General features: G+C 34.2%; 1 protein-coding gene across 1 annotated transcript; it reads left to right on the forward strand.

The window, feature by feature from the left end:
• The first annotated feature begins 11,902 nt into the window (after positions 1–11,902).
• Positions 11,903–23,566, forward strand: LOC143232001 (uncharacterized). Its single transcript, XM_076466969.1, has 3 exons — positions 11,903–12,043; positions 13,427–13,508; positions 18,826–23,566. Exons 2-3 carry the CDS (start codon positions 13,451–13,453, stop codon positions 22,713–22,715), a joined length of 3,948 nt encoding a protein of 1,315 aa, XP_076323084.1. The 5' UTR covers positions 11,903–12,043; positions 13,427–13,450; the 3' UTR covers positions 22,716–23,566.
• Positions 23,567–24,240: the final 674 nt, after the last annotated feature.

The raw sequence follows: 24,240 nt of genomic DNA on the forward strand, positions 1-24,240 counted from the left end.
TTACAACTAATATAAAAGTACTATTATTCTATTTTTCTAAAAAAAATGAAAATTACTACTTTGCAGTAAACTCAGTTCGTAAGCATATATTATTTCCATTTCAGGTTCCTAGATGGCAGCAAACACTGTTCTTATAATACAATCGTTATTTGATTTTCATTGCACAAACAAAATATCTGCCAAAATAATATCAGTAAAAATAATCTAGATTATTATTCAAGGTAACATGGAGAACAAGTATTTGTGTAAATGATAGACCTGTGCACATGCTGTTATCAAAAGTTTTGTTTTGTTCCATTAATTACTACTTGTTTTGGATAGCTGAAAGAGATCTTGAAAAACTAGTATAGTTTTTGCCAAAATAGTTGCATACTGTTATCTGTTGATGTTATTGTCAATCTGCATTGGACAGTTTTTAAGTTAACGTCCAAGTAGTAACAGAGAAGGTTGTGTATGACCGTACAAACGTGTACGAGTTGTTATTCTGGTCTGTAAAAGTTATTTGGAATGTTATTCATTAAAAAAAAAATCACGTATAAACACTTGTTTTGGATAAGACTTTAGATATATAGTCTTCTTCGAATCAGATCAATGCTTTGTACCCTGTGTAGAGTCATGGCTCGTCATGTGCCAGAATTTATAGTGTGTCAAATTTTTCGACTGTCTAGAAATGGTATGAAGCAAAACTGGACATTGCCAGAACTGTAGAATGTCTTCAGTGTATTGTATCTAACATTCTAAAATGTCATCGAACTACAGCAAACTTTATTCTAGGAAAGTTTTTGGTAGACGCCAAACTACCCAAGACTACTACCAAGATAACTGTGTTTTAATCAGATTAACATGCAAATGGAAAGAAGTCTTGCAACACCTTACGACAGGAATGACAGGAACACATTCATTCCAAGGTATCTAGCAGAACATTCAATATAAGACTAACCAAACAAAATCATTTTGTAAGAACAGCTACCTGCAAAATGATATTAACCATACTTTACTTCCATCATCGCATTGTTTGGGCAAGACAGCATGCCAGCTTACAGATAAAACACTAGAGACATGTGATGCTTTCAGATAAGTCCTGTTAAAGCTATTAGTAGGATTCTTATTCTTCGTTTGCCTGTAGAACAAATGAGGGGAGGCTGTCTTTCTCAGAGAGAACACACAGGAGGTGGTGCAGTACAGGTTTGAGCAGTTGTTCATCATGGTGGGAAAACTGCTCTTCATATTCTCCAAGGAAACGTCAGTGGCGCTGTTACAGACATCATACGGTGATGATATTTCTTCCATATGCTATGGCAAGGTTTCGCAATAACTTTATATTTCAAAATGACAATACCACTTCCAACACTGTACTTATTGTACAGAATTGTCTCGACTAGGATAATGTTACAGGATTGTCTCGACTAGGATAATGTTACAGGATTGTCTCGACTAGAATAATATTACAGGATTGTCATGGCTAGCAAAGTCTACAGATTGAAATCTCATTGGGAACTGTTGGGCGGAACTGAGCCGATAAATTGCTAATTACGACCCTAAATCAGCTACTGTAGCTGAGTTACGTCATATTCTAGTGAAGCGTTGGTTTGAGATCATGATGGGTTACATTAATAACCTCATTGACAGCATACCACCTTGCTTTACTCAAACAATTATAGTACGAGGAGAACCTACCAAGTATTGAATGTTTAATATGAACTGATATAATGTTAGAGACCCTATTTATAAAACTTTCACGTTATATTTTGTCGTTTTATACGTTTTAATAAGATTTTTTGTGACAGGTGAAATGCCGAGTAAAACATATTTTTACAGGTGTCTGATAAAATTTTAGGTTATTATAATAAATCTCATTATATAAATTACACATATAGCTGTTTAATATAATATGCATTTCACAGTGCTTCTAGTATTACAAAAAACGCATTTATGTGAAGAACTAACCTTTGTTTTTGGTTTTGTTTTGGAAAGAAATAAAAAGTAACTCAACAATAAGTTCATGACCATATCTGCATTCGCGTTGAATTACCTACTACAACTCAAAAGGACAATTAATTTTCCACAAGAATCACACACCATCTTCACATAACGTGATTCTTTAAAATATTAATTGTATCATATTTGAACACAAGAACTGTTTTTTTTTTTTTTACGTTAAAAGGTTTGTAGCTCATAAAGTAATTTGTATCCTTTATGTGCCAGTGTTCGACAGTGGACAGGGTAGTTTAAATGACAAGTTTTAGAGGTTCACAGATAGCTGTCCTCTTGTCTGCACCTCTGAGGGCCGAAGACACATTGTACCTTGTCGTCGAAAAATGAATCGAACATTACAGTCATAGATGACTAGTGGGTTATTGAATGTAACATCAAAAAGAACAGAAGAGGTTGATCCGCTGTAACCAATCGGTTCTGTCTCAGTAGCACTCAAAATATTTATATTTTGTATACGGCAGTCGTCACAGTCGAACCTACCACGATCACGTGGCATAACAAAACAACAGCTGTTTTCTGGTAGGCTGAACTTAAAGTTGTTGACAACATTGTTAAAATACAATGATTCTCTTTAAGGCTGATTCGTCACACAGACATCTCGCTTAATTCGTACACTTGAAAATAATAAAGAAATATTTTCTTATGAATATTATAAAATGAATTTCTTTTTTGCAATCCAAAATGTAGATGCAACGTTGACCAATCACACTTTTGTTTGAAAATTACTGGAAGGTGTGTGGTACACGTGGACAAAAAAAAAAAGTAAATGCTTTATACACTCAGACACCAGAACTAAAGACTTGGTACATTTATACAGGGTCAATAAATATGTGTTGCGTTTATATACAGAACAAAAGTATGGTACACCCAGACAAAATAATTAAATATCTGAAACCTAAATACCAAAGCCAAAGGTGTGGTACACTTAGACACAGGAACTAAAAATGTGGTCCTTCTACACACAGAAAGTAAAGGTATATTACATCTGGATACAGAAATTAAAGATGCGGTACATCAACACACAGAAACTAACAATATGGTACATCTAGAGAAAGAACTAGATATCTGAAACACGTAGAAACTAAAGACGTGCGGTATAGTAAAATATCAAAAGGCTGAATTACGTCTTTTAACGTTAATAATATTAAAGGGGATAAAAAAGTAGATTTAGTAGTAAGGATTGGTTTATTTATTACATATAAATTAATATTTATATGATCAATCAGTTTGGGTGTAACGACGATACCCTGACGTTAAGAACAGTTTTTTTTTGTGTACATGAGTGTGTGTGTTTTCTTTATAGTAAAACCACATCTGATGAGTCCACCGAGAAGAGTTTTTCATGTATCTCGCTGAACTGAACCAATTATTTTAGTTTAGTGTGAGGCCAAGTGAGTGATTTCCTATCAACTCATCTGATAAATATGATTTTAGAATAGAGTTAATAGAAGTTTATCTTCAATCAACTACTGTTAAATTACTAAAATTAGAGTTAATTGTTAATGGAATTAACCAAGAAAGATTTCGGTTTCTCTTCTAAATGAAAACATTGGTCAAATCCCACACAAGTGGTAGAAAGTATTAAACTGACTGAACAAAACAGCCTCATAAAAATACTATGTAAAAATATGCCAATAAATCAAATTTTAAACTTTCATAAAATAATAACAAGAGTAGATTTGTGGTAATTTTTCTTATTTTTAGGGAAATCTTTATAATTTCCTTTTTAGTTTCACTTTTCTCGAATTATTTTTAAATTGTAACTGCCTTTATTAGTCTAGTAATAACTTGGATTACTAGGTATTTATCCCATCAGTTTAGTTGCATTATACAGGTAAACATCGATATAAAACGCATCGATAAAGCGCGATAATCAGTTGGGCGCGATGGGGTCTTAGGCCCCAAATTTTTTGGGGTTTCTACAGAGGCCGCCGCTTAATATTACCACTGCTTAATGTAATCAGCCGGTTAATGTGATCAAAAATCAAAAAACCAAATCCACTTCAATCTCAATTTTAATCAGCGTCTAATCGTAAAAACGATCACATGATTGCTCTGACGGAACTACTTTTAGAATATCAGCCCCCATCAAAGTAATGAATTCGATAAATTTCTTTAGAATTCTGCTTTTTACTTTGTTTGTTTGGAAATTTCGCACAAAGCTACTCGAGGGCTATCTGTGCTAGCCGTCCCTAATTTAGCAGTGTAAGACTAGAGGGAAGGCAGCTAGTCATCACCACCCACCGCCAACTCTTGGGCTACTCTTTTACCAACGAATAGTGGGATTGACCGTCACATTATACACCCCCACGGCTGGGAGGGCGAGCATGTTTAGCGCGACGCGAACCCGCGACCCTCGGATTACGAGTCGCACGCCTTACGCGCTAGGCCATGCCGGGCCTGCTTTTTACATTTAATTTCAGTCTTAAAATTGAGTTTAATAAAAAAAAAATGCTATATCATTGGTGTAAGTAGTTTTGTTTGTTTTTCTTTATTTCACTACAAAACGTGTAAATTTTGCATTATCGTTCACCCCGAGGGTCAAACAAATAATATAATCAAATCGGTATAAGGCGCAATCAGATACAACGCGGTCGAATTTTTTGGACCCCAACTAGCGCCTTATATCGATGTTTGACTGTATTTAACAACCACGATAAACATTATTACCAGAGCAATGAAACACTTAGTTTTGTGAATTTGACTCCAAGTTCTCATCGAACAAACAACACCCAGTTAATATTAAACTTACGATGGCAATGTTTTAAAAGTAGTGGGTTACAATAAGTTATTATAAGAAGAAAATAACCCCCAAGTTGGTCAGCGATAAAATCCATGGTTAGAGCCTCGCGATAGACGGGATACATATGATCTCTTGTGGAATTTCATGCTAAAACAAAGAAACAAGAAACATCGTGAAGTTAACTCACCTGAGGTAGTAACTAAATACAGAAACGAAATTATAAGACCAAGCAACTGGGTGAGAAAAAGATTTAAGGTGATGAATTATATCAGAGTTTGTATATAAACTAATATTTAAAAAGTACGATTGTTAGAAATGTCCTTCAAATCTCATTTGGTTAATAATAATAAACAACTGTGTGTGTTTTTTTTATAACAAAGCCACTGCGGGCTATCTCCGGGTCCACCGAGGGGAATCGAACCCCGGATTTCAGCGTTTAAAATCCCTAGACTTACCGTTGTAACAGCGGAGAACTGAATAGAAGTTAAGCTAACGAAAAGTATTGTTATTTAATGAGATTTATAGGACTTTCGCAACTGATTATGGAATACCATCGATTTTTACTGTTTTGAGTCACATATTGGTTAAAAATACACTCAAAAAGTCAAAACTGATATATATTTTAAAACACTTAATAGGTGTTTTAAAGACGACTTATAATAATTTTAAAATATCTTGACATTACTTAATTAGAAAGTTGCGTTTTACAATTTTAAAGTTTTTTTTTAACATGGCATCAATTTAAACAGTTTGGGAGTTGCTATTGTGCTGGGCTACACTTGTGTTTGGATCACTGGAATCTTTATTTACATACGGTTGCTTTCAGCATAAGTTCGTTGTCTCTTCCTGTTAAACTACTTTTTACCTGTTTACCTTTTCAAAGTTAACGTCCAATCTGCCGTTAATATGGCAACACAACCAGTTTCTTCATATTCTGTCGTTGTTAGTAGAGGGTATTTCTTCCAGTCTCTACAAAGGAAATAAAGCTAACCTGAGTTGTTAGCACAATGGAAGATGCGGACAGATAGTTTTAATGGCAGGACTTGCAAGGTTTTGGCGGTTCACACATAGCTGTCCAATCGTCTGCACCTTTTAGAATAGAATGCACATTGTCATTGTACCTTGTCTAATAAAAGTAACGCCTTCTAACTCTGATTTTCATATTTATAGTAACTTTTCCATTCTTTTCTAATTGCAGCAAGTTGCTTCTAAGGTAATTTAACCATGACACAAGTTTCTCTCTCTACAAAGGAGTCTATATATTTACTATGAGAAAGCTAGTGAAACACGTACTACGTTAGAGAAACAGGTACATAGTTTTTCTTTAACTTCTTGCCTAATGCAGGCTTTGATTCCCCACGATGGACATAGTGCAGATACATATCTACTCGTTGTGAACTGTTCTGATTCGTTTTCGTATTAAAAATACTAGGCAAGAGTCTGTACCATTGTCCTATAGAAGGTTCCTATCCAACATGATCCACGTTAAATTCTCTAGAATGTTAACAAAATTTTAAGATTTCACCACTTGGTTCTTATAAATTGTATCTTATCAATCAGGCAGAAATGCGTGCTAATGTTTAGAACTAATAAATATTTACATACACTTAGCTAAATAGATAGAATATACATAGATATTAATATTGTTGTCATTCTACGTCTCATCTAAGTGTTTTTAAATTTAAGTAGAATTTCAAATACTTCCAGGTAAGTTAGAACACACACCGAATATCGCCTAGTATTTAATATGCTTGGACTGTAAATCTGGGGATCCATGGTTCGTGCTCGCTGCAAAAACGCTTTTTGCACTTTGAGATTGTGGGTTAGGTATAAAAGTAACAGTCAAATCCTATTATTCTATCAGACAATAATATCATAAGAGTTGTTAGTGATTCCATAACTTCGAAATTAAGGATGATTAAAGGCTTTTATCCCTTGAATAGATTTATGCAACAGTTCTAAAATAACTATTTGGAAGCTCTTTTTCTGGCTCAGTAGTAAACTTGAAGGCTTATAAAGCTCAAAATCGGGTTCGTTCTTTCTGGTGACAGATTGCCTATCATGTAACTTTCACTTAACAACAAACAAACACAAGGAATTGAGAATAAACGTATTATATTACAACGAAATATAAAAGGTACGTTTTTATTTCGTATTAGTGAACTGACTGAACAAAACAGTACGTAGACACATGTTAATTAATCCAATTTTGTTAATTATAAAGTATTTTTACACAAATGTGTGGAAACACGTTCAGTGAATCTTCTCCACACTTCACTCACTTCTGACACTGATAGTTGTAGCTGTTTCACCAAAGCATATCTTGTATTAGTCATATTCTGTATTTTACCTTATTAAAAATAACTTTTGCATAAATATCTAGCGAAATATAAGCTGTTTCTGCTATTCAAAAAATTATTTATTTGTGACACTTTCAAAATAATAATAATTATTGAGCTCAAAGACTGTGAGAATAATTGTAACATATGAATAAGGAATATGATGGTAATAATATGTTCAACTAGGCCTAAATGTAAAAGTCAATATTCGACAAAGGATACAAATATCTAGAATTAAATATAATACAAAACAATATAGAAAGCTGTTGGCTCATTATAAACGAATATTACAACAGTGAAAGGTTTATGGAAGTTCAATAACGAACTACACAGTTTCCTCACATAGAAGGAAGATCTAATTTTATCTCATTTAATTAAATGTAACATTGATCTTTATGATACCTACTGTTTTCTGAGAAATTATGCCTAGCATGGCCTGGTGGTTAAGGCACTCAACTCGTAATCTGAGAGTCACGGGTTCGAATCCCCGTCACACCAAACATGCTTGTCCTTTCAGCCGTGGGAACGTTATAATATGAACGTCAATCCTACTATTCGTTGGTAAAAGAGTAGCTCAAAAGTTGGCGGTGGGTGGTGATGACTAGCTGCCTTCCCTCTAGTCTTACACTGCTAAATTAGGGACAACTAGCGCAGATAGCCCTCGTGTAGCTTTGCGCGAAAATTCAAAACAAAACAAACCTGAGAAATCCGACAGATTTTATTTTTCAGCAAGATTCTTATTTTAAAAGTTCAACATGTTAATGATAAACGGTAGACCATAGCTTAACCTTTTGAGTTTACTCCGTTAGAAGGCTCTAAAAGCCATCTATTGCTATTAAAATCTAGACTTTGGACAGGTTCATTCCGAAGTGCTGAAATTGTTGCTTTAAAGAAAGAAAGATTGGGGGTTTTGAAAGAAGTTATATCATTCTTCTCTAATAACAATTTGTCCTAAGCTAGGCTGTTACACCAAATTGTATTCATTAAAAGTCTCTAGATATTTATAAACAATTAGGTCTTCGCAAAAAAAAGTTCCACATCCAATGCACAAAAGTTGGCATAGACGAAATATTCATCTTCCTGTCTTTAGACACTTAGTTGTGCATCATTTTGAAGGTGGGCTAAGATGGTCTCGTCATCCCATGTTTGTTTTAAGAGTGATACGAGCAACCAGAGTATTTTCAAGCTGTTTATAATCACGAATAGTCAGGGAGTTGTATAAGCCTTGTTTGTTTGTTTTGGAATTTCGCACAAAGCTACTCGAGGGCTATCTGTGCTAGCCGTCCCTAATTTAGCAGTGTAAGACTAGAGGGAAGGCAGCTAGTCATCACCACCCACCGCCAACTCTTGGGCTACTCTTTTACCAACGAATAGTGGGATTGACCGTCACATTATAATGCCCCCACGGCTGGGAGGGCGAGCATGTTTAGCGCGACGCGGGCGCGAACCCGCGACCCTCGGATTACGAGTCGCACGCCTTACGCGCTAGGCCATGCCAGGCCTTGTATAAGCCTCACAGATAGATTTTCACGTGCAGTTACTGTGTAAAAAGTCACTATAACTACCTTATTGTAATTAATTTCGTCACTTCTAGGTATGTTCTGCTCAGTTAAGTATAGCCGTATAGGAGGAAGGTGCTTATAAGTTATTTCATTCTCGCTGAATATCTATTATACAAAGAATGACTAAGGCTTAATCTTAGGAGACTCCAAATGTCTGTTTACAATATGTGTCACAAAAGGTGCAGTTCAGGCTGAAAATAATTTTTCATGTATTCAAACGTGCTTTGGTTCATTCAGATATACGTTTCTGTTATGTGTTTATTTTACTTAGGCTCATTTTATAATGGTTTTTTCATTGAATAAAGATGGGTTTTGTAAAAATAACAATCATCTTTGACAACACTGGTTGTTGGGAAGTATGTTTGTATCACTAAAACGAATTAGAAGATACGAAACGTATTATTTGATGGCTGAGGAATTATTTGAATTTAAACAAAGGTTCCGTTTTAAACGTTTTGTTTATTTTATTTAGATTATTATTTACCATGTTCAGTAGCTATCCAATGTTTTCTGTTAATGTATTTTAACTCAATAGGCTTATACACACAATTTCACTTTTCTTTTGTTCCATGCATTTTCAACCTTGAGGTAGGTCGTTCACCTTCACCTTGGACATTCAATGTTACCTTCTGGTAATGAAGCTAAGTCAAGCCGGTTTAAGCTAAAGTACAAAACTGTTTGTCAATGTCACAAACTCAACAAAGGTACATAACAGTTTGTTACTGTCACAAATTTATCGTAAACGTTCAACAAAATTTATGTAAGTCAATTTGTTCAATGTAATTTTATTAGTAGTACAATATTTGTAAGGTTTTATAGTATTATAGCATGTTTCAAGTGCTATCAGTTGTTTATATCTGTTTTTTTTATCTTCAAGTACTTCATTCATTAATATTATGAGACTGAGCTCATTACGACAGTGAGAACAGGTAAGCCTAGTAAATTAGTATTTTTTAAAATTTATGTAACGCATCTCGGTGTTCAAAAGACATCTTACTACTAGAAATAAAAGACTTATAACACCTAGTTTCTTATTTTTATTTAATTGGACACTCAATGAGCGTTCCAATAAAACACAAGGAATGATAATACAAATCTACAAAAAAATTGTACAAAAACTACAATTCATTTTCAACATATACCGCTATTTAAGTGTTGCGCCATTTCGTAGAATGGAGTAACTTACTACTTACTAATATACAGCGTTTCCTTCTCAGCAAAAAAAAATCCCAGTCTTCAGTGCACGTTCAGCAGGAAAACTATGTTTTTAATAATCTGCCAGAGTGAAAAAAAAACAAAACAATTTCATTGGTGCATTTACGTGTCAGGTCGTCTTTGTGGAACAATTTTCTTGGGAAATAATTCAACCGCAAAACAGTGCAAATCAATACATTAAAAGCCTTAAACCTGATTTAAGATCCTACTTGTTATGACTGTTTGTTCAATAAACTGTGACCATGACCTCTAGGAAGGCACTAACAATATATTAAGCTGTTCCTCCGCCTTTTTGTAAGCCCAAGGACTTTTGTACTCAAATTTTCTGTATTTATCTTCACGATAATGAATTTTTGACTTTCTCATTTCTTTTCAGATAAACCTTTTCAGTTTGTGATCATTTATTGTTGAAAAAATGACTTAGAGGTTAGCAGCGAATAACTATATCATAGAACTAACTACAAACTATAGAAATAAATCTGTGTCAACGTCAACGACTTTAAGTCACTGATTTTGATAAGCTTCAATCCACTGAAAAAAAAAGAATTTAAAAATCACCAGTGTCAGTTTCACATTTTACTGTACATTTTTTTCTCATATTGTAGTGTGCATTTTTAGTTAAACATTTTGTTTGTTGTTAAGCTCAAAGCTACACATTGAGCTATGTGTGCTGTGCCCATCAAGGGTATCGAAACCAGATTTTTAAATTTAAAATGCACTGAAATTTCTTGTCTCATTAAGTTTATTGATTATTGCATTGATAAAAAATTTTGCATCCCGCAGACTAAATATGAATACATTTCATGGAACTTGCATTTTGAAAGCTCTTGAAAAATTAAAAATGGGCTTTGGAACTAAGTTTTTATATTACTGATAACCTGTTTACAGAATAACTAACCACAGTTGCATAAACTTAAAAACCGTAATGAAAATACATCTTACTGTTACAAAAAAGCAGGACATAAAATAATAAATACATTATGCTTATGGTGGCTTTCCTCCTTTTCAGATATTGTTTATTATTTACTATTTTGCCTCATATCTTGTCGAATTATTTTTTAATATAGTTTATTTTTATCTCTTCTTTTTCGTATTTATACTTTCGGATTTCTACTTTACTTCCTAAAAGAATTACCTACAATAGCATACACGAAACGTTTTAACTTCTGTTTTTGTTCATTTCCTAAAAGATTTACCAACAGTAGCATATATGAAACGTTTTAACTTCTGTTTTTGTTTAGTTACTGAAAGATTTACTTACAATAACATACACGAAACGTTTTAACTTCTGATTTTGTTTATTTCCTAAAATATTTACCTACAATGGCATACATGAAACGTTTTAACTTCTGCTTTTCTTTAGATTTTAAAAGATTTACTTACAATAACATACACGAAACGTTTTAACTTCTGATTTTGTTTATTTCCTAAAAGATTTACCTACAATAGCATACACGAAACGTTTTAATTTTGTTTTTGTCAGCCTCCTTGCTAGATTTGATCGAAAGCGAATGGACTGTATTTCTCGTTTATTTGTTACGTTAACCTGTTTTGTTCGTTTTTAGTGTTTGTTTGGTTCTTATGAGACAAGCAGCACAATAAATTATATGTCACCACAGGTATTAAACAACGATATAAGCCCTATGTTCACCGCTAATCCATCGGGGGTGTTATCTTTCTTGAACTCACAAATGTCTAGCCTTTCCATTGAGTCATTCACCTTGACTCTGAATTTTAGATACAGCTATCTGACGTCAGACACTTTGATCCGGTCAATACACCAATGGAGGAGACTAGAAAGTATACCGCATAAGTAAGAAAACTGTTTATGAAGAAGACAATCTAGTACAATTATTGATGTAAATTAGCATCGTCAGTGTATTTTTTTTTCTCGTCAGGAACAACCAAAAGCTAAAATAAAATCTCTAACTACCTCCAACAATGTATTTACATGCTACTTGCGAGGGTTTTTAGCAAACAAATAGCATTATGTGGAAAGATTCCTCGTCTGAACAAGTCTCGCACTAAAGTAAGCCGGCCCTGACGGAAACGCCTCCGGGCTGTGCTTGGTTTTAAAAGGTGAGGGGTAACGAACTGAAATATACTTTCTCGATTCTGTTATTCTAGTCAGATGCTTCTACGCAAGCCGAAGCTTTAGTCTTAGCTCTTCCACAGTTCCCAACAAACCAGTAAGTCTTTCACACAATAAGATCTATTACAGTTATAGATTTGATACTAACCCAAGCAGCAGTCTGAAGTAGCTCACTTACCTTTATGTAATCTACTTAAACTTTTAAAACTCTTTGGTGCGATGTTCAAATTTTAAGCATGTATAAGTAATTAGACTATACTCTTCTGATAAAATAACTTTTCCATTTCAGCATTATAGGTTCAGCATTACTGTAATGTGGTGCATATTCTGAGTTTTCTAATTTTTATATATGATTAATAGCTACAATTCTGTTATTTTTCAAAATGGAATTCATGAACTCCGAGTGCTCTGACTATCACAATATTAGTGTTGTTGCTGAGATTGTTCATAAAAACGACGCTGGAAAGTTGCGTTAGTGATTGTTTAGTTTTTTTAAAATTTCATCCGAACCGAAATGTGTCAAAGCGACAAACATACAAGGGTTCCAAATGTACAGACCAAGCTTATTTGGAGAGAGCGTTGTTGACCGCTCTCGACAGCTCAGGTTAACGGCGAACAAAATAATGCAGTGTAATTTACTTACGAGATGGTTTGCTTCTGTTATGTAAGATTTTTGGTTCTTTCTGTCTTTCTTTTCTTAAAATTACATTTTACGCTGAAGAACGTATTTTAGAAGTATTATCAATGAAACACTGACCGTTCGTGCCAAACCCTTAATTAATTTGTCATGGAGCATTAATTTGACTCTTGGAACTATATTTCACATCAACAGTTATTTTTACTTCCATTTAAATAACTCTTAGGAGGATAGAAATAATGTATTGTGCAGTCCTGAAATTATCACTAATATAAATGCATTGTTATTTCATTTAAGAGTCCAACTTAACATTACAGTGTATGTTTTTTATAGTATCAATTATGTGAATGAAATTCAAACTTACATCACAGAAGGAGCAATCCTATACATCACATAAAACAACTTTGACGGGAAAATGGGGAAAAGTCGTGATTAATCGCTTATTTAAGTTGTGAAGAAACAGATGCGAAACTAATTCGAATTTCAACTGTTTTCTGGTCTTTTAAGTTTCGATACGAAATATAGGTAGCACAAGAAATACTGAACTAAATACTCGTATCGTTTGTATGATGTCGTCCCCTAGTGGCACGGTAATAAATCCTTAGGTTTATATTACTAAAAATCGGTCTTCGATACCCGTGATGAGCAAAGCACAGATAACCCATTTTATTATAATGCGTATTATATATTTTTAAACTAAATGTAATTTATTGTGCATGTGTTAAAACAGATATTGCTAATGGAAATATTGTTCGCTTGCACCACAAGTGTGCATGACCCTGATTACAGTATTAGTTTTATTCCTCTGCAATTACATATGATAACACATCCTTTTATTTGCAGTTAACAAGCCTATAAAAAAGTGAAATGGATAGCATCCAGCTCTTGTTTAGAAAGGCCTTGTTCCTGCTCATCCTAGACTCAGGTAGAAAATTGAAGTTTCATGTAACATAACATTTCTTATGATTCATATGAGGAGATGAAAGAAACTCTTCAACACATCTGTTAAAGCTTTATTTATGGATACAATTTTTTTAGAAATTTCATATCTCCGTTACGTGCAGCTATAAAAACTGGAGCTTATACAAAATGTTTTTATTCCAAAAAAGACCGATCTTCCATATATTTGGATGTCATCCCACTAAGAAAATCCATTGTTTTCAAATAAATGCTTGAGTTTTTGTATTGTGAAACTAAATTTATCTTAGGTGTTATGTTTTATACAGCTATACTTACCCTGAGTTTTATATATATCATAAGACTATACTTACTCTGGAAGTATTGTATTACTAATCTAGACGCACCTTAGTTTTTATAATATCAAGCTAAACTTAGCCAAAGTTTGTTGCATTATGAAAATAGGCTTACCCTAGGTATACTGTATTATAAAACAGGGCTCACCCTAAATTTGTTGTATTGTAAAGCTAGAAATGCCCTGAATTTACCGTAATATGAAGCTAGACTTACACTTCGTTTGTAGTATAATGTTAAACTTACCCTACATTTGGCGTTTTATGATACTAGACTCGCACTGCGTTTGTTGTATTATAAAGCTAAGCTTACCTTAATTTTGTTATGTTATAAGATTAGCTCACCTTCGATTTGTTGTATTACGAAACTAGACTTACCTTGGATTACAAAAACGTGTTGTCAAGTGACTGATTATGAGCTGATGAAATCCAGAATTTCTCTGTCGCTTTTGTCCTTTAGTGGTTTTACGAATCACATATAACGTTTAATAATGATAACACTATGTATCACAAGTTGCTTATGTTGTAAAAGTACAGAAAATGGACATCATTCCCTTCAAACTTTTCTTTTGTGACCTGAATAATGAAATTTAGAAATTAATCTATTTTCTATGTAAAAACGGGCAAATTTGCACGTTTTCATTTACATAAGGTTTGAATAAAATAACATATGAATCAAGATTTACATGTATTTATACTAAAGTTATACAAAAATGTTTAGAAGTGAGTAGTTTTTCGAGATTTGCGACTGTAATGTGAACCACTTTCACATATCAGCCTCCAAATATAGTCTGCCATCATGTTTTCGTTATATGCTCCCAAGTCACAAAAGCAAAGTTTGAAGAGAAAAATAGGTCTTTTTCACTTACTTTAGGCATAAGCAATTGGGAAATAACACTTTCTGCCCAGGAACAAGAAAAAGTAAAAATTTTGTTGCATAGTATAATTAGAAGAACTAATAGGATTTGCAGGAAATAATTTAAAATTGTAAAATAACGATTGTGTGATATAGTCGGACATTCAAAGGTTTCAATTTTATTTGTAATATACTGATTTATAGACTGAGCAGGTTTATAAGATTCCATTGCTTAGGGATTTATACACATTGTCACAGGAATCTAATGATTTCTCAGAATCTCATGAATTTTCCAGACGTTTCATTTGATTTACATTTGTACTCTTTGTTTACTTCAAGATTTCAGCTCTTTGAGCGAAGTGTTTCATAAATAAACACGTAACGTTTTCCAGAACCATTTTTGTTGGTGTTGTTGTTAAGCGACAATTTTGACATAAATAAAAATCTTTAAACTGGGGCTGTTAAATTCTAATTATGTTACCGGTTTCTTAACAAATAATATTTTATTGATGAAACTTTGTATAATGGACAGCAACTGCCTGTTGTGGAGACACAAGTGTAGAGGACGACGTTTCGAAAGTCTTCTGCCCTTCGTCTTTAAGTAGTGTGTATTATTATTTATTTATTTAAAACTTGGTAGACGTTTGGGTTTTGGAGACCTTTGAGGGTGAAACCCCAAACGCAAACCCGGAGCGCTCAAAAACTGTTGTTTCTCTTCAGCCCCACACGAGTTAATAGTGAGACGTATCATGACGAAAGAGGTAGAAAATCAAGGCGAACGAACTTGAATTTATAATGTCCAAACATATCGATCAAATAGGAAAGATATGGAGCAGGACAGCTGGGTTGGTTCGTTGAGGATGAATTTCATCAAAAACAAAAACAACTGGAGCAGAGAGATCAAGGCTGCAGCAAGTCACACTTTGTCAAAGGAACAGATGATATAAGTAAAGAAGGAGAGAGATAAAGAGAGAGAAAGAAAAGAGGAGTGGGGAGAGAGTGACAGAAAAGAAAGCGACAAAGAAGCGTAGGTAATAAATAAATAAAATAAAAAAGAAGAGAGAGAGGGAGACAGAGATCCTTTCAGGGCCAGGGTGCTGGGGATCTATAAATCCAATGGCACGAAATTAGATGTGGAGGAAACCGGAGTACCCGGAGAAAACCACTTTCACTGGGTGGGCGCCGAAAAATCTACCCACCCAGTGCTCAACCTGGAATGTAAAATGTTAATGACATATAAATGGGTAATACTATAGGGTCTGTTTCAACGGTAGCATTTAATACGAATAGTGTGTTTGGTAATCCAGTTTAATGGTGATGTGTACTTTGTCCAGGTGTATCTGCAAGTTGGAATAATTGGCGTGTTTGGAGATTTCTGTCTGAAGCTTTAGTGTAGTAGCGATCGGCAAGTTTAATGAATCTATCCTGAATTGATGAAAGTTGAGTTAAGGAGTTGAGGTATGATATAGGAGTGTAATTAGGAAGGCGGTAAGCGATTTTAGTGGTACGGTTTTGCAGGTTTTGTAATATTGCATATTGTTTATCAGTCATGTTGCACGTAACTGCACTACCGTATTCGAAAAGTGGTCTAATGAATGCTTTATATAAGGTAATAATGATGTTGGGGAGCAGCCTTTGTTAGGGCTACTGATGCGATTGAGAAAGAAAATTCTATTGCTTGCTTGGGTATAGATTTTCTGAAAGTGTCGAGTCCAGGATAAGTTTTGAGTCATGATAAGACCAAGAAAAGTAATAGATTTTGTGAAGATGATATCGGTGTTATTGAGGTTAAGTTTTATACTTTTGAATTTATTCTTGTACTTATTAACTTTTCTGTGGATAGCGATAGCTTGTGATTTCGTGGGGTTTAAGATAACACACCATCAATTACACCACTGAGGTACTGCGTCAAGGGTGGCTTGAACCCTGGTTGCTGCAGTATGGGGGTTGCTTGATATCCAAATAGCGATATCATCAGCGTACTGGGAGGCAAGGGTAGATTTAAGAGGGGGAAAGCGTATGTCATTAGCACATATATTATAGAGTATTGGGCTGAGTACCGATCCTTGGGGTAAGCCTGCATTTAAGTTGAGCGAGTTTGAAGCTGAGTTATTTACTTTAACATATGCTGTACGGTTAGTAAGGAAGCTGGATATACAGCGGACAAAAACTTGCAGAATGCAAAGGGCTAGGGTTTTATAATGTAGCCCATCATGCTAGATTGAATCGAATGTTTTTTGAGCGTCCAAAAAGGTAGCGATAGTTGTGTGTTCGGTTGAAATCTTTAAAAACTGATTCGGGGAGACGGGCTAGATGGTCGGTAGTTTGCCTATTTTTCCTACCTGAATTCTGGTTTTCGCTTATTAGATTGTTGGTCTCGAGGAAACAACTACTTCTATTGGTAATTGATTTCTCCATGAGTTTTCCTAGGGTATTTAGAAGACTGATCGGTCTGTAGCTATTTGGGTTGCATAGATTCTTGTCGTTTTGGGGGATGACTATAATTATAGCAGATTTCCAAATGTTTGGGTAATAACTTGAGAAAAGGGATAGGTTAACAATTGTAACTAGGTGGTTTAGATTGGTGTCGGACACGTTCTTGAGAACTATATTACTAGTATTGTCAGGTCCAGGAGCTTTGTTTTTAATTTTCTTAAGGATTAGTCTTGTGTGTGTGTATGTGTTGTCGGTCTTTTATAGTGTCCTGGTAGCGTGTTATGGTTGGTTGGATTATCACTGTTTCTGATTGGAGGAAAGATTTCCTGTAGATTCATCCAATGACAGCCACCTCTAATCCTGAATCTCTGTTTAGTGACGAAAGAAGGAAGACTTTTGAAACGTCGTCCTCTACACTTGTTTCTCCACAACAGGCAATTACCGTCCATTCTACAAAGTTTTATCATGAATACTCTGCCTAAACAATTTATCAAAGAATATTTTATTACCTATGAAATATAAGTCTTGGCTCACATTAAAATCTGAACTTCACACTCCATGAACTCAACATGTTTTTCATCTTTATGCAAATTTTTGAATTATTCAATAGATAAGAATAATGGTTCGTTTAATTTAACGTTTATATAAATGTACATATGTTTACATAAAATAAAGTACGTGTTTTCATGGACTTTTAATAAAAAGTAAGCTGACTTTTAAAATCAAAATAGAAAAAGTAACTTTAAAATTAATTAATCTGATTCTATACAACAAACTGACTAGAAGTACATAATTTCTGTCTGTTTATATGCGGTTCCTCAAGGTATCTCTTGAATCATTCAGGAAGATGCATAGTTATAAATCGTTAGTTTGGTTTGTTTTGAATTTCGCGCAAAGCTACACGAGGGCTATCTGCGCTAGCAGTTCCTAATTTAGCAGTGTAAGACTAGAGGGGAAGCAGCTTGTCATCACTACCCACCGCCAACTCTTGGGCTACTCTTTTACCAACGGATAGTGGGATTGACTGTCAATTTATAACGCCCCCACGGCTGAAAGAATGGTCATGTTTGGTGTGACGGGAATTCGAACCCGCGACCCTCGGATTACCTTAACCACCTGGCTGCCCATGCCAGGCCTATAAATCATTAGAAAAGGAAATTAAAACCTATAATAATTAAAATTCGTTGATTCATCAGGTCATTACTATAATTGTTACTATATTCGTCTGTATATTAAATAATGCATCATGAAGTTTGATCAACACAGAAGTCTTAGATTAGTGCTAAATCCTTACAGTTAGTTAACAATGCATATAATATTTACGATCTCCTCAGTGGCACAGTGAGTGATATGTCTGCTGATTCACACCCCTCAAAAAAGCGGGTTTCGATATCCGTGGTAGGCAGAATACACATAACCCATTATGTAGCTTTGTGCTTAATTCTAAACAATTATTTATGAGTGTAAAAAATTTATATTATAAAAAATGATTTTAAACATTATATTGTTAATGAAACAACTCTTAAAGTAAATTGGTATAATTCATTATGTACAAAACACGTAAAATAAAAACAACCGTTTACTCGTACATTCTGTAAATAATTTACTTGCAAGCAACAACTAAGAATAAAGCTCCATTTAGTTAATGTGTTTATACAAATCTAAATTCGAATATTTATGCCTTTAAATTCTTTCCACAGTTTTTGGCGCCTTGATATTTCCCCGAAGATTTAGTCATGACCTGAACAAGAGAAATGTATGCACTGACGATAATGTGAGCAAAGTTCAAGATTTTTTTAACCAAGTTATGTCCACCATGATTTCCAACCTACCCGAGACTTCCTGTTGCTTCAAACTGTCCAAAAATATCGGCCAGTTCTCATGTAGCAAATGTAAGGTGAGAGGAATGAACACTTTACACCTGATTGGTCAGGATCCATTCTCGTGCAATGGCGATCAGACTTCTTTCACTTATACTCTTGGCTTAAATAACCCTTTCATCTCCTGTGAGTGTTCCCACGCCTTCATTCTTCGATTGAGAAAAGCAGACTTTCAGTTTGCCTTACAAGACGTTGAGGCATCTGGAAGGATGACAGTTTCGACTGGTGGGCCCACTGCACAAGGGAATGTAAAAAATATATCTGTTTTCTCCATTACTAACCCTATAATAAATCTCAAAAATTGTAATTTTATCTGTGTTTTTGAAGGCTCTCTACTTAATACCTTTGGAAGTCCCGTTATCAGAGACGATATAGCTATACAGCTAGCAAATGTCATCCAAGAACTAATCCAGGAACAGGTTAATGTCGTGCATAAAAGATTAGAATCGTTAGAGAAGTACGTTAATATTCCACAGGTATCTCAAGATGATGAGGAATCTTTCCTTGTAGGATCTGAGCATGATTTTCAAAATGGTATGAACATGTTAACCACTAAAAGCGCTACAGAAGATTTTCAGGAACTCGAAGAACATGGTGAAACGCCATCTGAAAACAATTCTGATGAAAGTGCTAAAGGTTCTGTAGGAGATGATAACACAGATATAGGTGACCTTGAGTCTGTAGAAAAAGTTCAAAACACTACAGAACGTGAAGAAGACAACACTGGAACGTCAGAAACACCTCACACTACTTTAACATCGAACAACACACATGTAGAGTCAACGACGTTTGCCTATAACTTTACGACCAGTAGAGAAGGCATTTTTACTGGTGAAGAGGAAGAAGTCAGTAATAAAACCAAAGAACAGTTTATGACAATCACACAGCAAGATAAGCCCGTGATAATACGAAATAATCATAGATTTACTGCTGGCGAGCAGGTTATTACTGGAGATGATAAAAATGATAAAATTGAAGATAACCCGCAACCTATTATTATAATAAATAACCATGGGGTTGAAACTATCAGCGGTGTTGATTCTCATTACATTCATACTCCAAATAAAGACGAAACATATAAGCCTAATATAAATGACGAACAACACATTTCTGAGCATGCACCAGCACAAGAAGAAGATGAACTGAATATTTATAAACCTGTACTAATAAGAAATAATCACGGATCAAAAACTGAACACACAATTTTATCTGAAAGCAATGATGAAGTGAAGCCTGACAAACTTCTAGTAGATGAAAATGTGGATTATAAGACTGATAAACCTGTAATAATACGGAATAATCATGGGTCACATATTCATATACCTGAAGTTTCTTATCGCAATAATCAATCCAACTCTGAGAACCTGGAACCTTCTATAGATGAGTCAGAAACTGGAGAGACTGTGTATGAGGTCGATGACCTTCTACAATCTGTAACAAATAATGGATCTACACCCAACGGAATTCATAGTACTGGAGTTGAAAAGGTATCACAACCTAGTGAGCCACATATAGAAAAAATAAATAATATTTTTAAACCTCATGGTTTAGTAGCACTTGAAGACAAGTTAAAGGATGGTGAACCAGGTGTAATCGGAATGAACACTGAATCTAAGCACGCTGTTTCTAGTTTTACTGGAAATGAAGAAGACTTCAAACATAGCGAACCAACTGAAGTTGATATTAGAGATGAACTGAAACCAGTTAACTCTTTCGTAACTGAAGCTAAAGAGGAATCTGAAGATGGTGAGCTATTTGAAACTGAAATAAAAAATAAATCACAGCAGGATAGCTCTATCACAATAAAAGGTGAAGACGAATCATTCATTACTGAAGCTATTGATAAGCTAAAACCAGATATCGCGGTTATAACTGAAGATCCAGAGGGTTTAAAAACTATTACATCAGTTGCAGATAAGCTGAAACCAGATAACACTGTTGTAACTAAATCTGAAGTTGAATCCAATAATGATGAAGAAGGTAAAGCTGAAGTGAAAGACATACTACAATCAAACCAGTCTGTTATAAATATAACTGAAAAAGAACCAGAAGTTTATGAGCTAACTGAAGCTGGAGATAACGATATACTAAAGACAGATAACTCTATCGTAAAAGAAGTTGAAGAGGAGTCAAAAATTGTTGAATCAGTCGAAATTAAAGGCAAAGATAAACTGAAACCAGATATTGCTAGTGCATCCGTAAGTGAAGAGGAATCCAAAGCTGATGAATCAGTTGAAGTTAAAAATAAATTGCAGTCAAATGATTCTCTTGTAACAGAAGTCGAAGAAGATTCAGAAGTTGATGAACCACTTAAAGTTGAAGATGAATTGCAACCAGATTACTCTATTCTAACTACAGATAAAGAAGATACAAAAACTGATGTACCCATAACAGGTGAAGTTAAAAATAAATTAAACCCAGATCATTCTCTTACAATACCAGCTGAAGAGAGTTCAGAAGATGATGAACCATTTAATCTTGAAGATAAATTACAACTTGACCAGTTTGTTGTAACATCACCTAATGAGGATTCAGAAGATGATAAACCACTTGATGTTGAAGATAAGTTGCAACCAGACCAGTCTCTTGTAACATCATCTAAAGATAGTTCTGAAGACAATGAACCACTTAATGTTGAATATAAGTTACAAACAGACCAGTCTGTTGTAACATCACCTAAAGAGGGTTCAGAAGATGATGAACCACTTAATGTTGAAGATAAGTTGCAACCAGACCAGTCTGTTGTAACATCATCTATAGAGGGTTCTGAAGATGGTGAACCACTTAATGTTGAAGATGAATTGCAACCAGACCAGTCTGTTGTAACATCATCTATAGAGGGTTCTGAAGATGGTGAACCACTTAATGTTGAAGATGAATTGCAACCAGACCAGTCTGTTGTAACATCATCTAAAGAGGGTTCAGAAGATGATGAACCACTTAATGTTGAAAACAATTTGCAACTAGACCAGTATGTTGTAACATCAGCTGAAGAAGATACAACAACTAATAAGCCTATAGAAGACGAAGAGGATTCAAAAGATGATAAACTACTTGAAGTTGAGGCTGAATTACAGCCAGATCAGTCAATTATAATTACAGATGAAGATTCAAAATTTGATGCATTGGTAGAAGTAGGAGTTGATAATAATTTGAAAGGCGATCACTCTGTTGTAACAGAAGCTGGAGAAAACTTAGAAATTAGCGAAACATTTGGAGTTAAAGGTAAAAATGGGTCACAGCTAAATTCATCTCTTGTAACTGAAGAAGAATTGGAGTCTATAACAGAAATTAAGCATAAACTAAAATCTAATATTCCAGTTAGAGCTGAAGTTAAAAACAAGGTTAGGACTAATTCACCAATTATTTTGTTGAATAACCACAGACTAAACACCCGCGAGCATATTCCACCTGAATATATTATTCAGCCACAGAATGAGCCAAGTATTAATTACCACACTGAAGAATTCAAAGACACAGCAGAAAGCCTAACTTTGTCTGAAGTCAACGAATCTACTCAACCTGAAACTCAATTTCAACCAATAACAGACAAAACAGGAACGAGCGAAGTTATAATCAAACCAACAAATGATGTCCTCATTGTTTCTGACGAAGAAAACATCTTAGATTCTAAAAAGCCCAAAGAACAGACAAGAAATTCTGCCGTCAGTATCGATGTTCCAAATGCAAAAAAGCAAGTATATCAGTAGTGAATGCATCTGATAACGATTAACATAATCAGAGGCAAAATGTTTTAATACTGTTGTGCTGGAGACTGAAAACGAGTTTGAACCCCTGGCAATTTGAAACAAATTTGACATTCGTTTTGAGATTGTAGCTACCTTTGAGTCAAATAATGACTAAGCCGTAACAGTTAAAGTTGGATATTAATTTAAATTTATCAAAAATTCATAACTAATGTTTAAAAAAAACAACTAGAATTTATTAGTTTTTGAATTGTCCTAATTAAAATCCAGTTAAGAAGTGCGTAATGAGCAAAGCTTAAACCCAAAAATTTGTTTTTCTTAAATGCAAAAGTAACTTTCATAACTGGTAAATTTGGATCTAGAAAATAAGAGAAAGTGTTGAATTTCAATGAATATAAAACAATAAACGATGTTAATTTACAGCTAAGAGGGAAAGACAAGGAAAACATAGACTGAAATAATCACCGGTATTACAGATTATGAGAAGAAAAATGTTTTCAATTTAGACACAATAAGTTTAACTTGGATTAAGTTTAATACTTTTCTCTGTGTGCAACTACGTTTTCTGAAGCAAATGAAGATAAACGCTTAAGAACTATCATATATTTTGAGCACAATATCAACAGAACTGTCTCAAAAATATATATACTTATATGTGTCATGGATAAAGTTTTTAATTTTAAATGTTTTTTTGATATGTGTTTCGATATACCTATATCATCCTATCTTTCTGATTATATAAAGTGTTTGTTCGTGAACATTCTCTGTAATATCTTAAATCGCTATTACCAAACAGTGTTTTAAACATCATTTTTATACTGTTTAAACAAGTCCTCGTGGGATGTGCAATAAAACTTTTCAGGTCTTTACTTTGTTCCTCAGTGTCTATATTGGTCTGATCTGATTCGCTACCACACTTCTCACACAGTTTGGTTAAAGATGGTATAACCTATCATTACCGCAAAATTATGCAAATTTAATGCAAAACAAAAATTCCATATTTTTTACTTATAAGTGGCAAAGGTACAGAAGCCGTTGAGAAGTGCAAAAGTTATTTTTTCCGAGGGTTTTAATTTAGCTCGAAACGAAAAATCTTCATTAAAATCTGTTGTGATACTCAGGGTGTGATATAATACGAGTCGACACCGGTTTCCTGAGAACATTATGTACAGAATTAATTGTCGAACGTTTATTAGAGTTTTATGAATTTTTAAACAACGTTAACGCTGTGAAGGTTCTTATCATTTTTATTTAACGTATGATAAAACAAACAAACTTATGTCAGGATACGAAAACACTGTATAAAGGTGTAGACATATTTCATTTATATAAATACAAAAAATACGAACTATTATTTCACGTCTCTTTCTAGGAACTTTTTAAATATAAATATCGTGAAACCTTGAGTCACGTACTTTTAATAATTGTGGTTGTACACCAGCTTTTATTTAATATTAATACATTTTAAACACCTAGCGTTACCGTGTGAATACCATTGTGAAAACTGAAATAGACTCTTAACATATAT

This window comes from Tachypleus tridentatus, chromosome 11, assembly GCF_004210375.1.
Source record: "Tachypleus tridentatus isolate NWPU-2018 chromosome 11, ASM421037v1, whole genome shotgun sequence".
Taxonomy (NCBI): domain Eukaryota; kingdom Metazoa; phylum Arthropoda; class Merostomata; order Xiphosura; family Limulidae; genus Tachypleus; species Tachypleus tridentatus.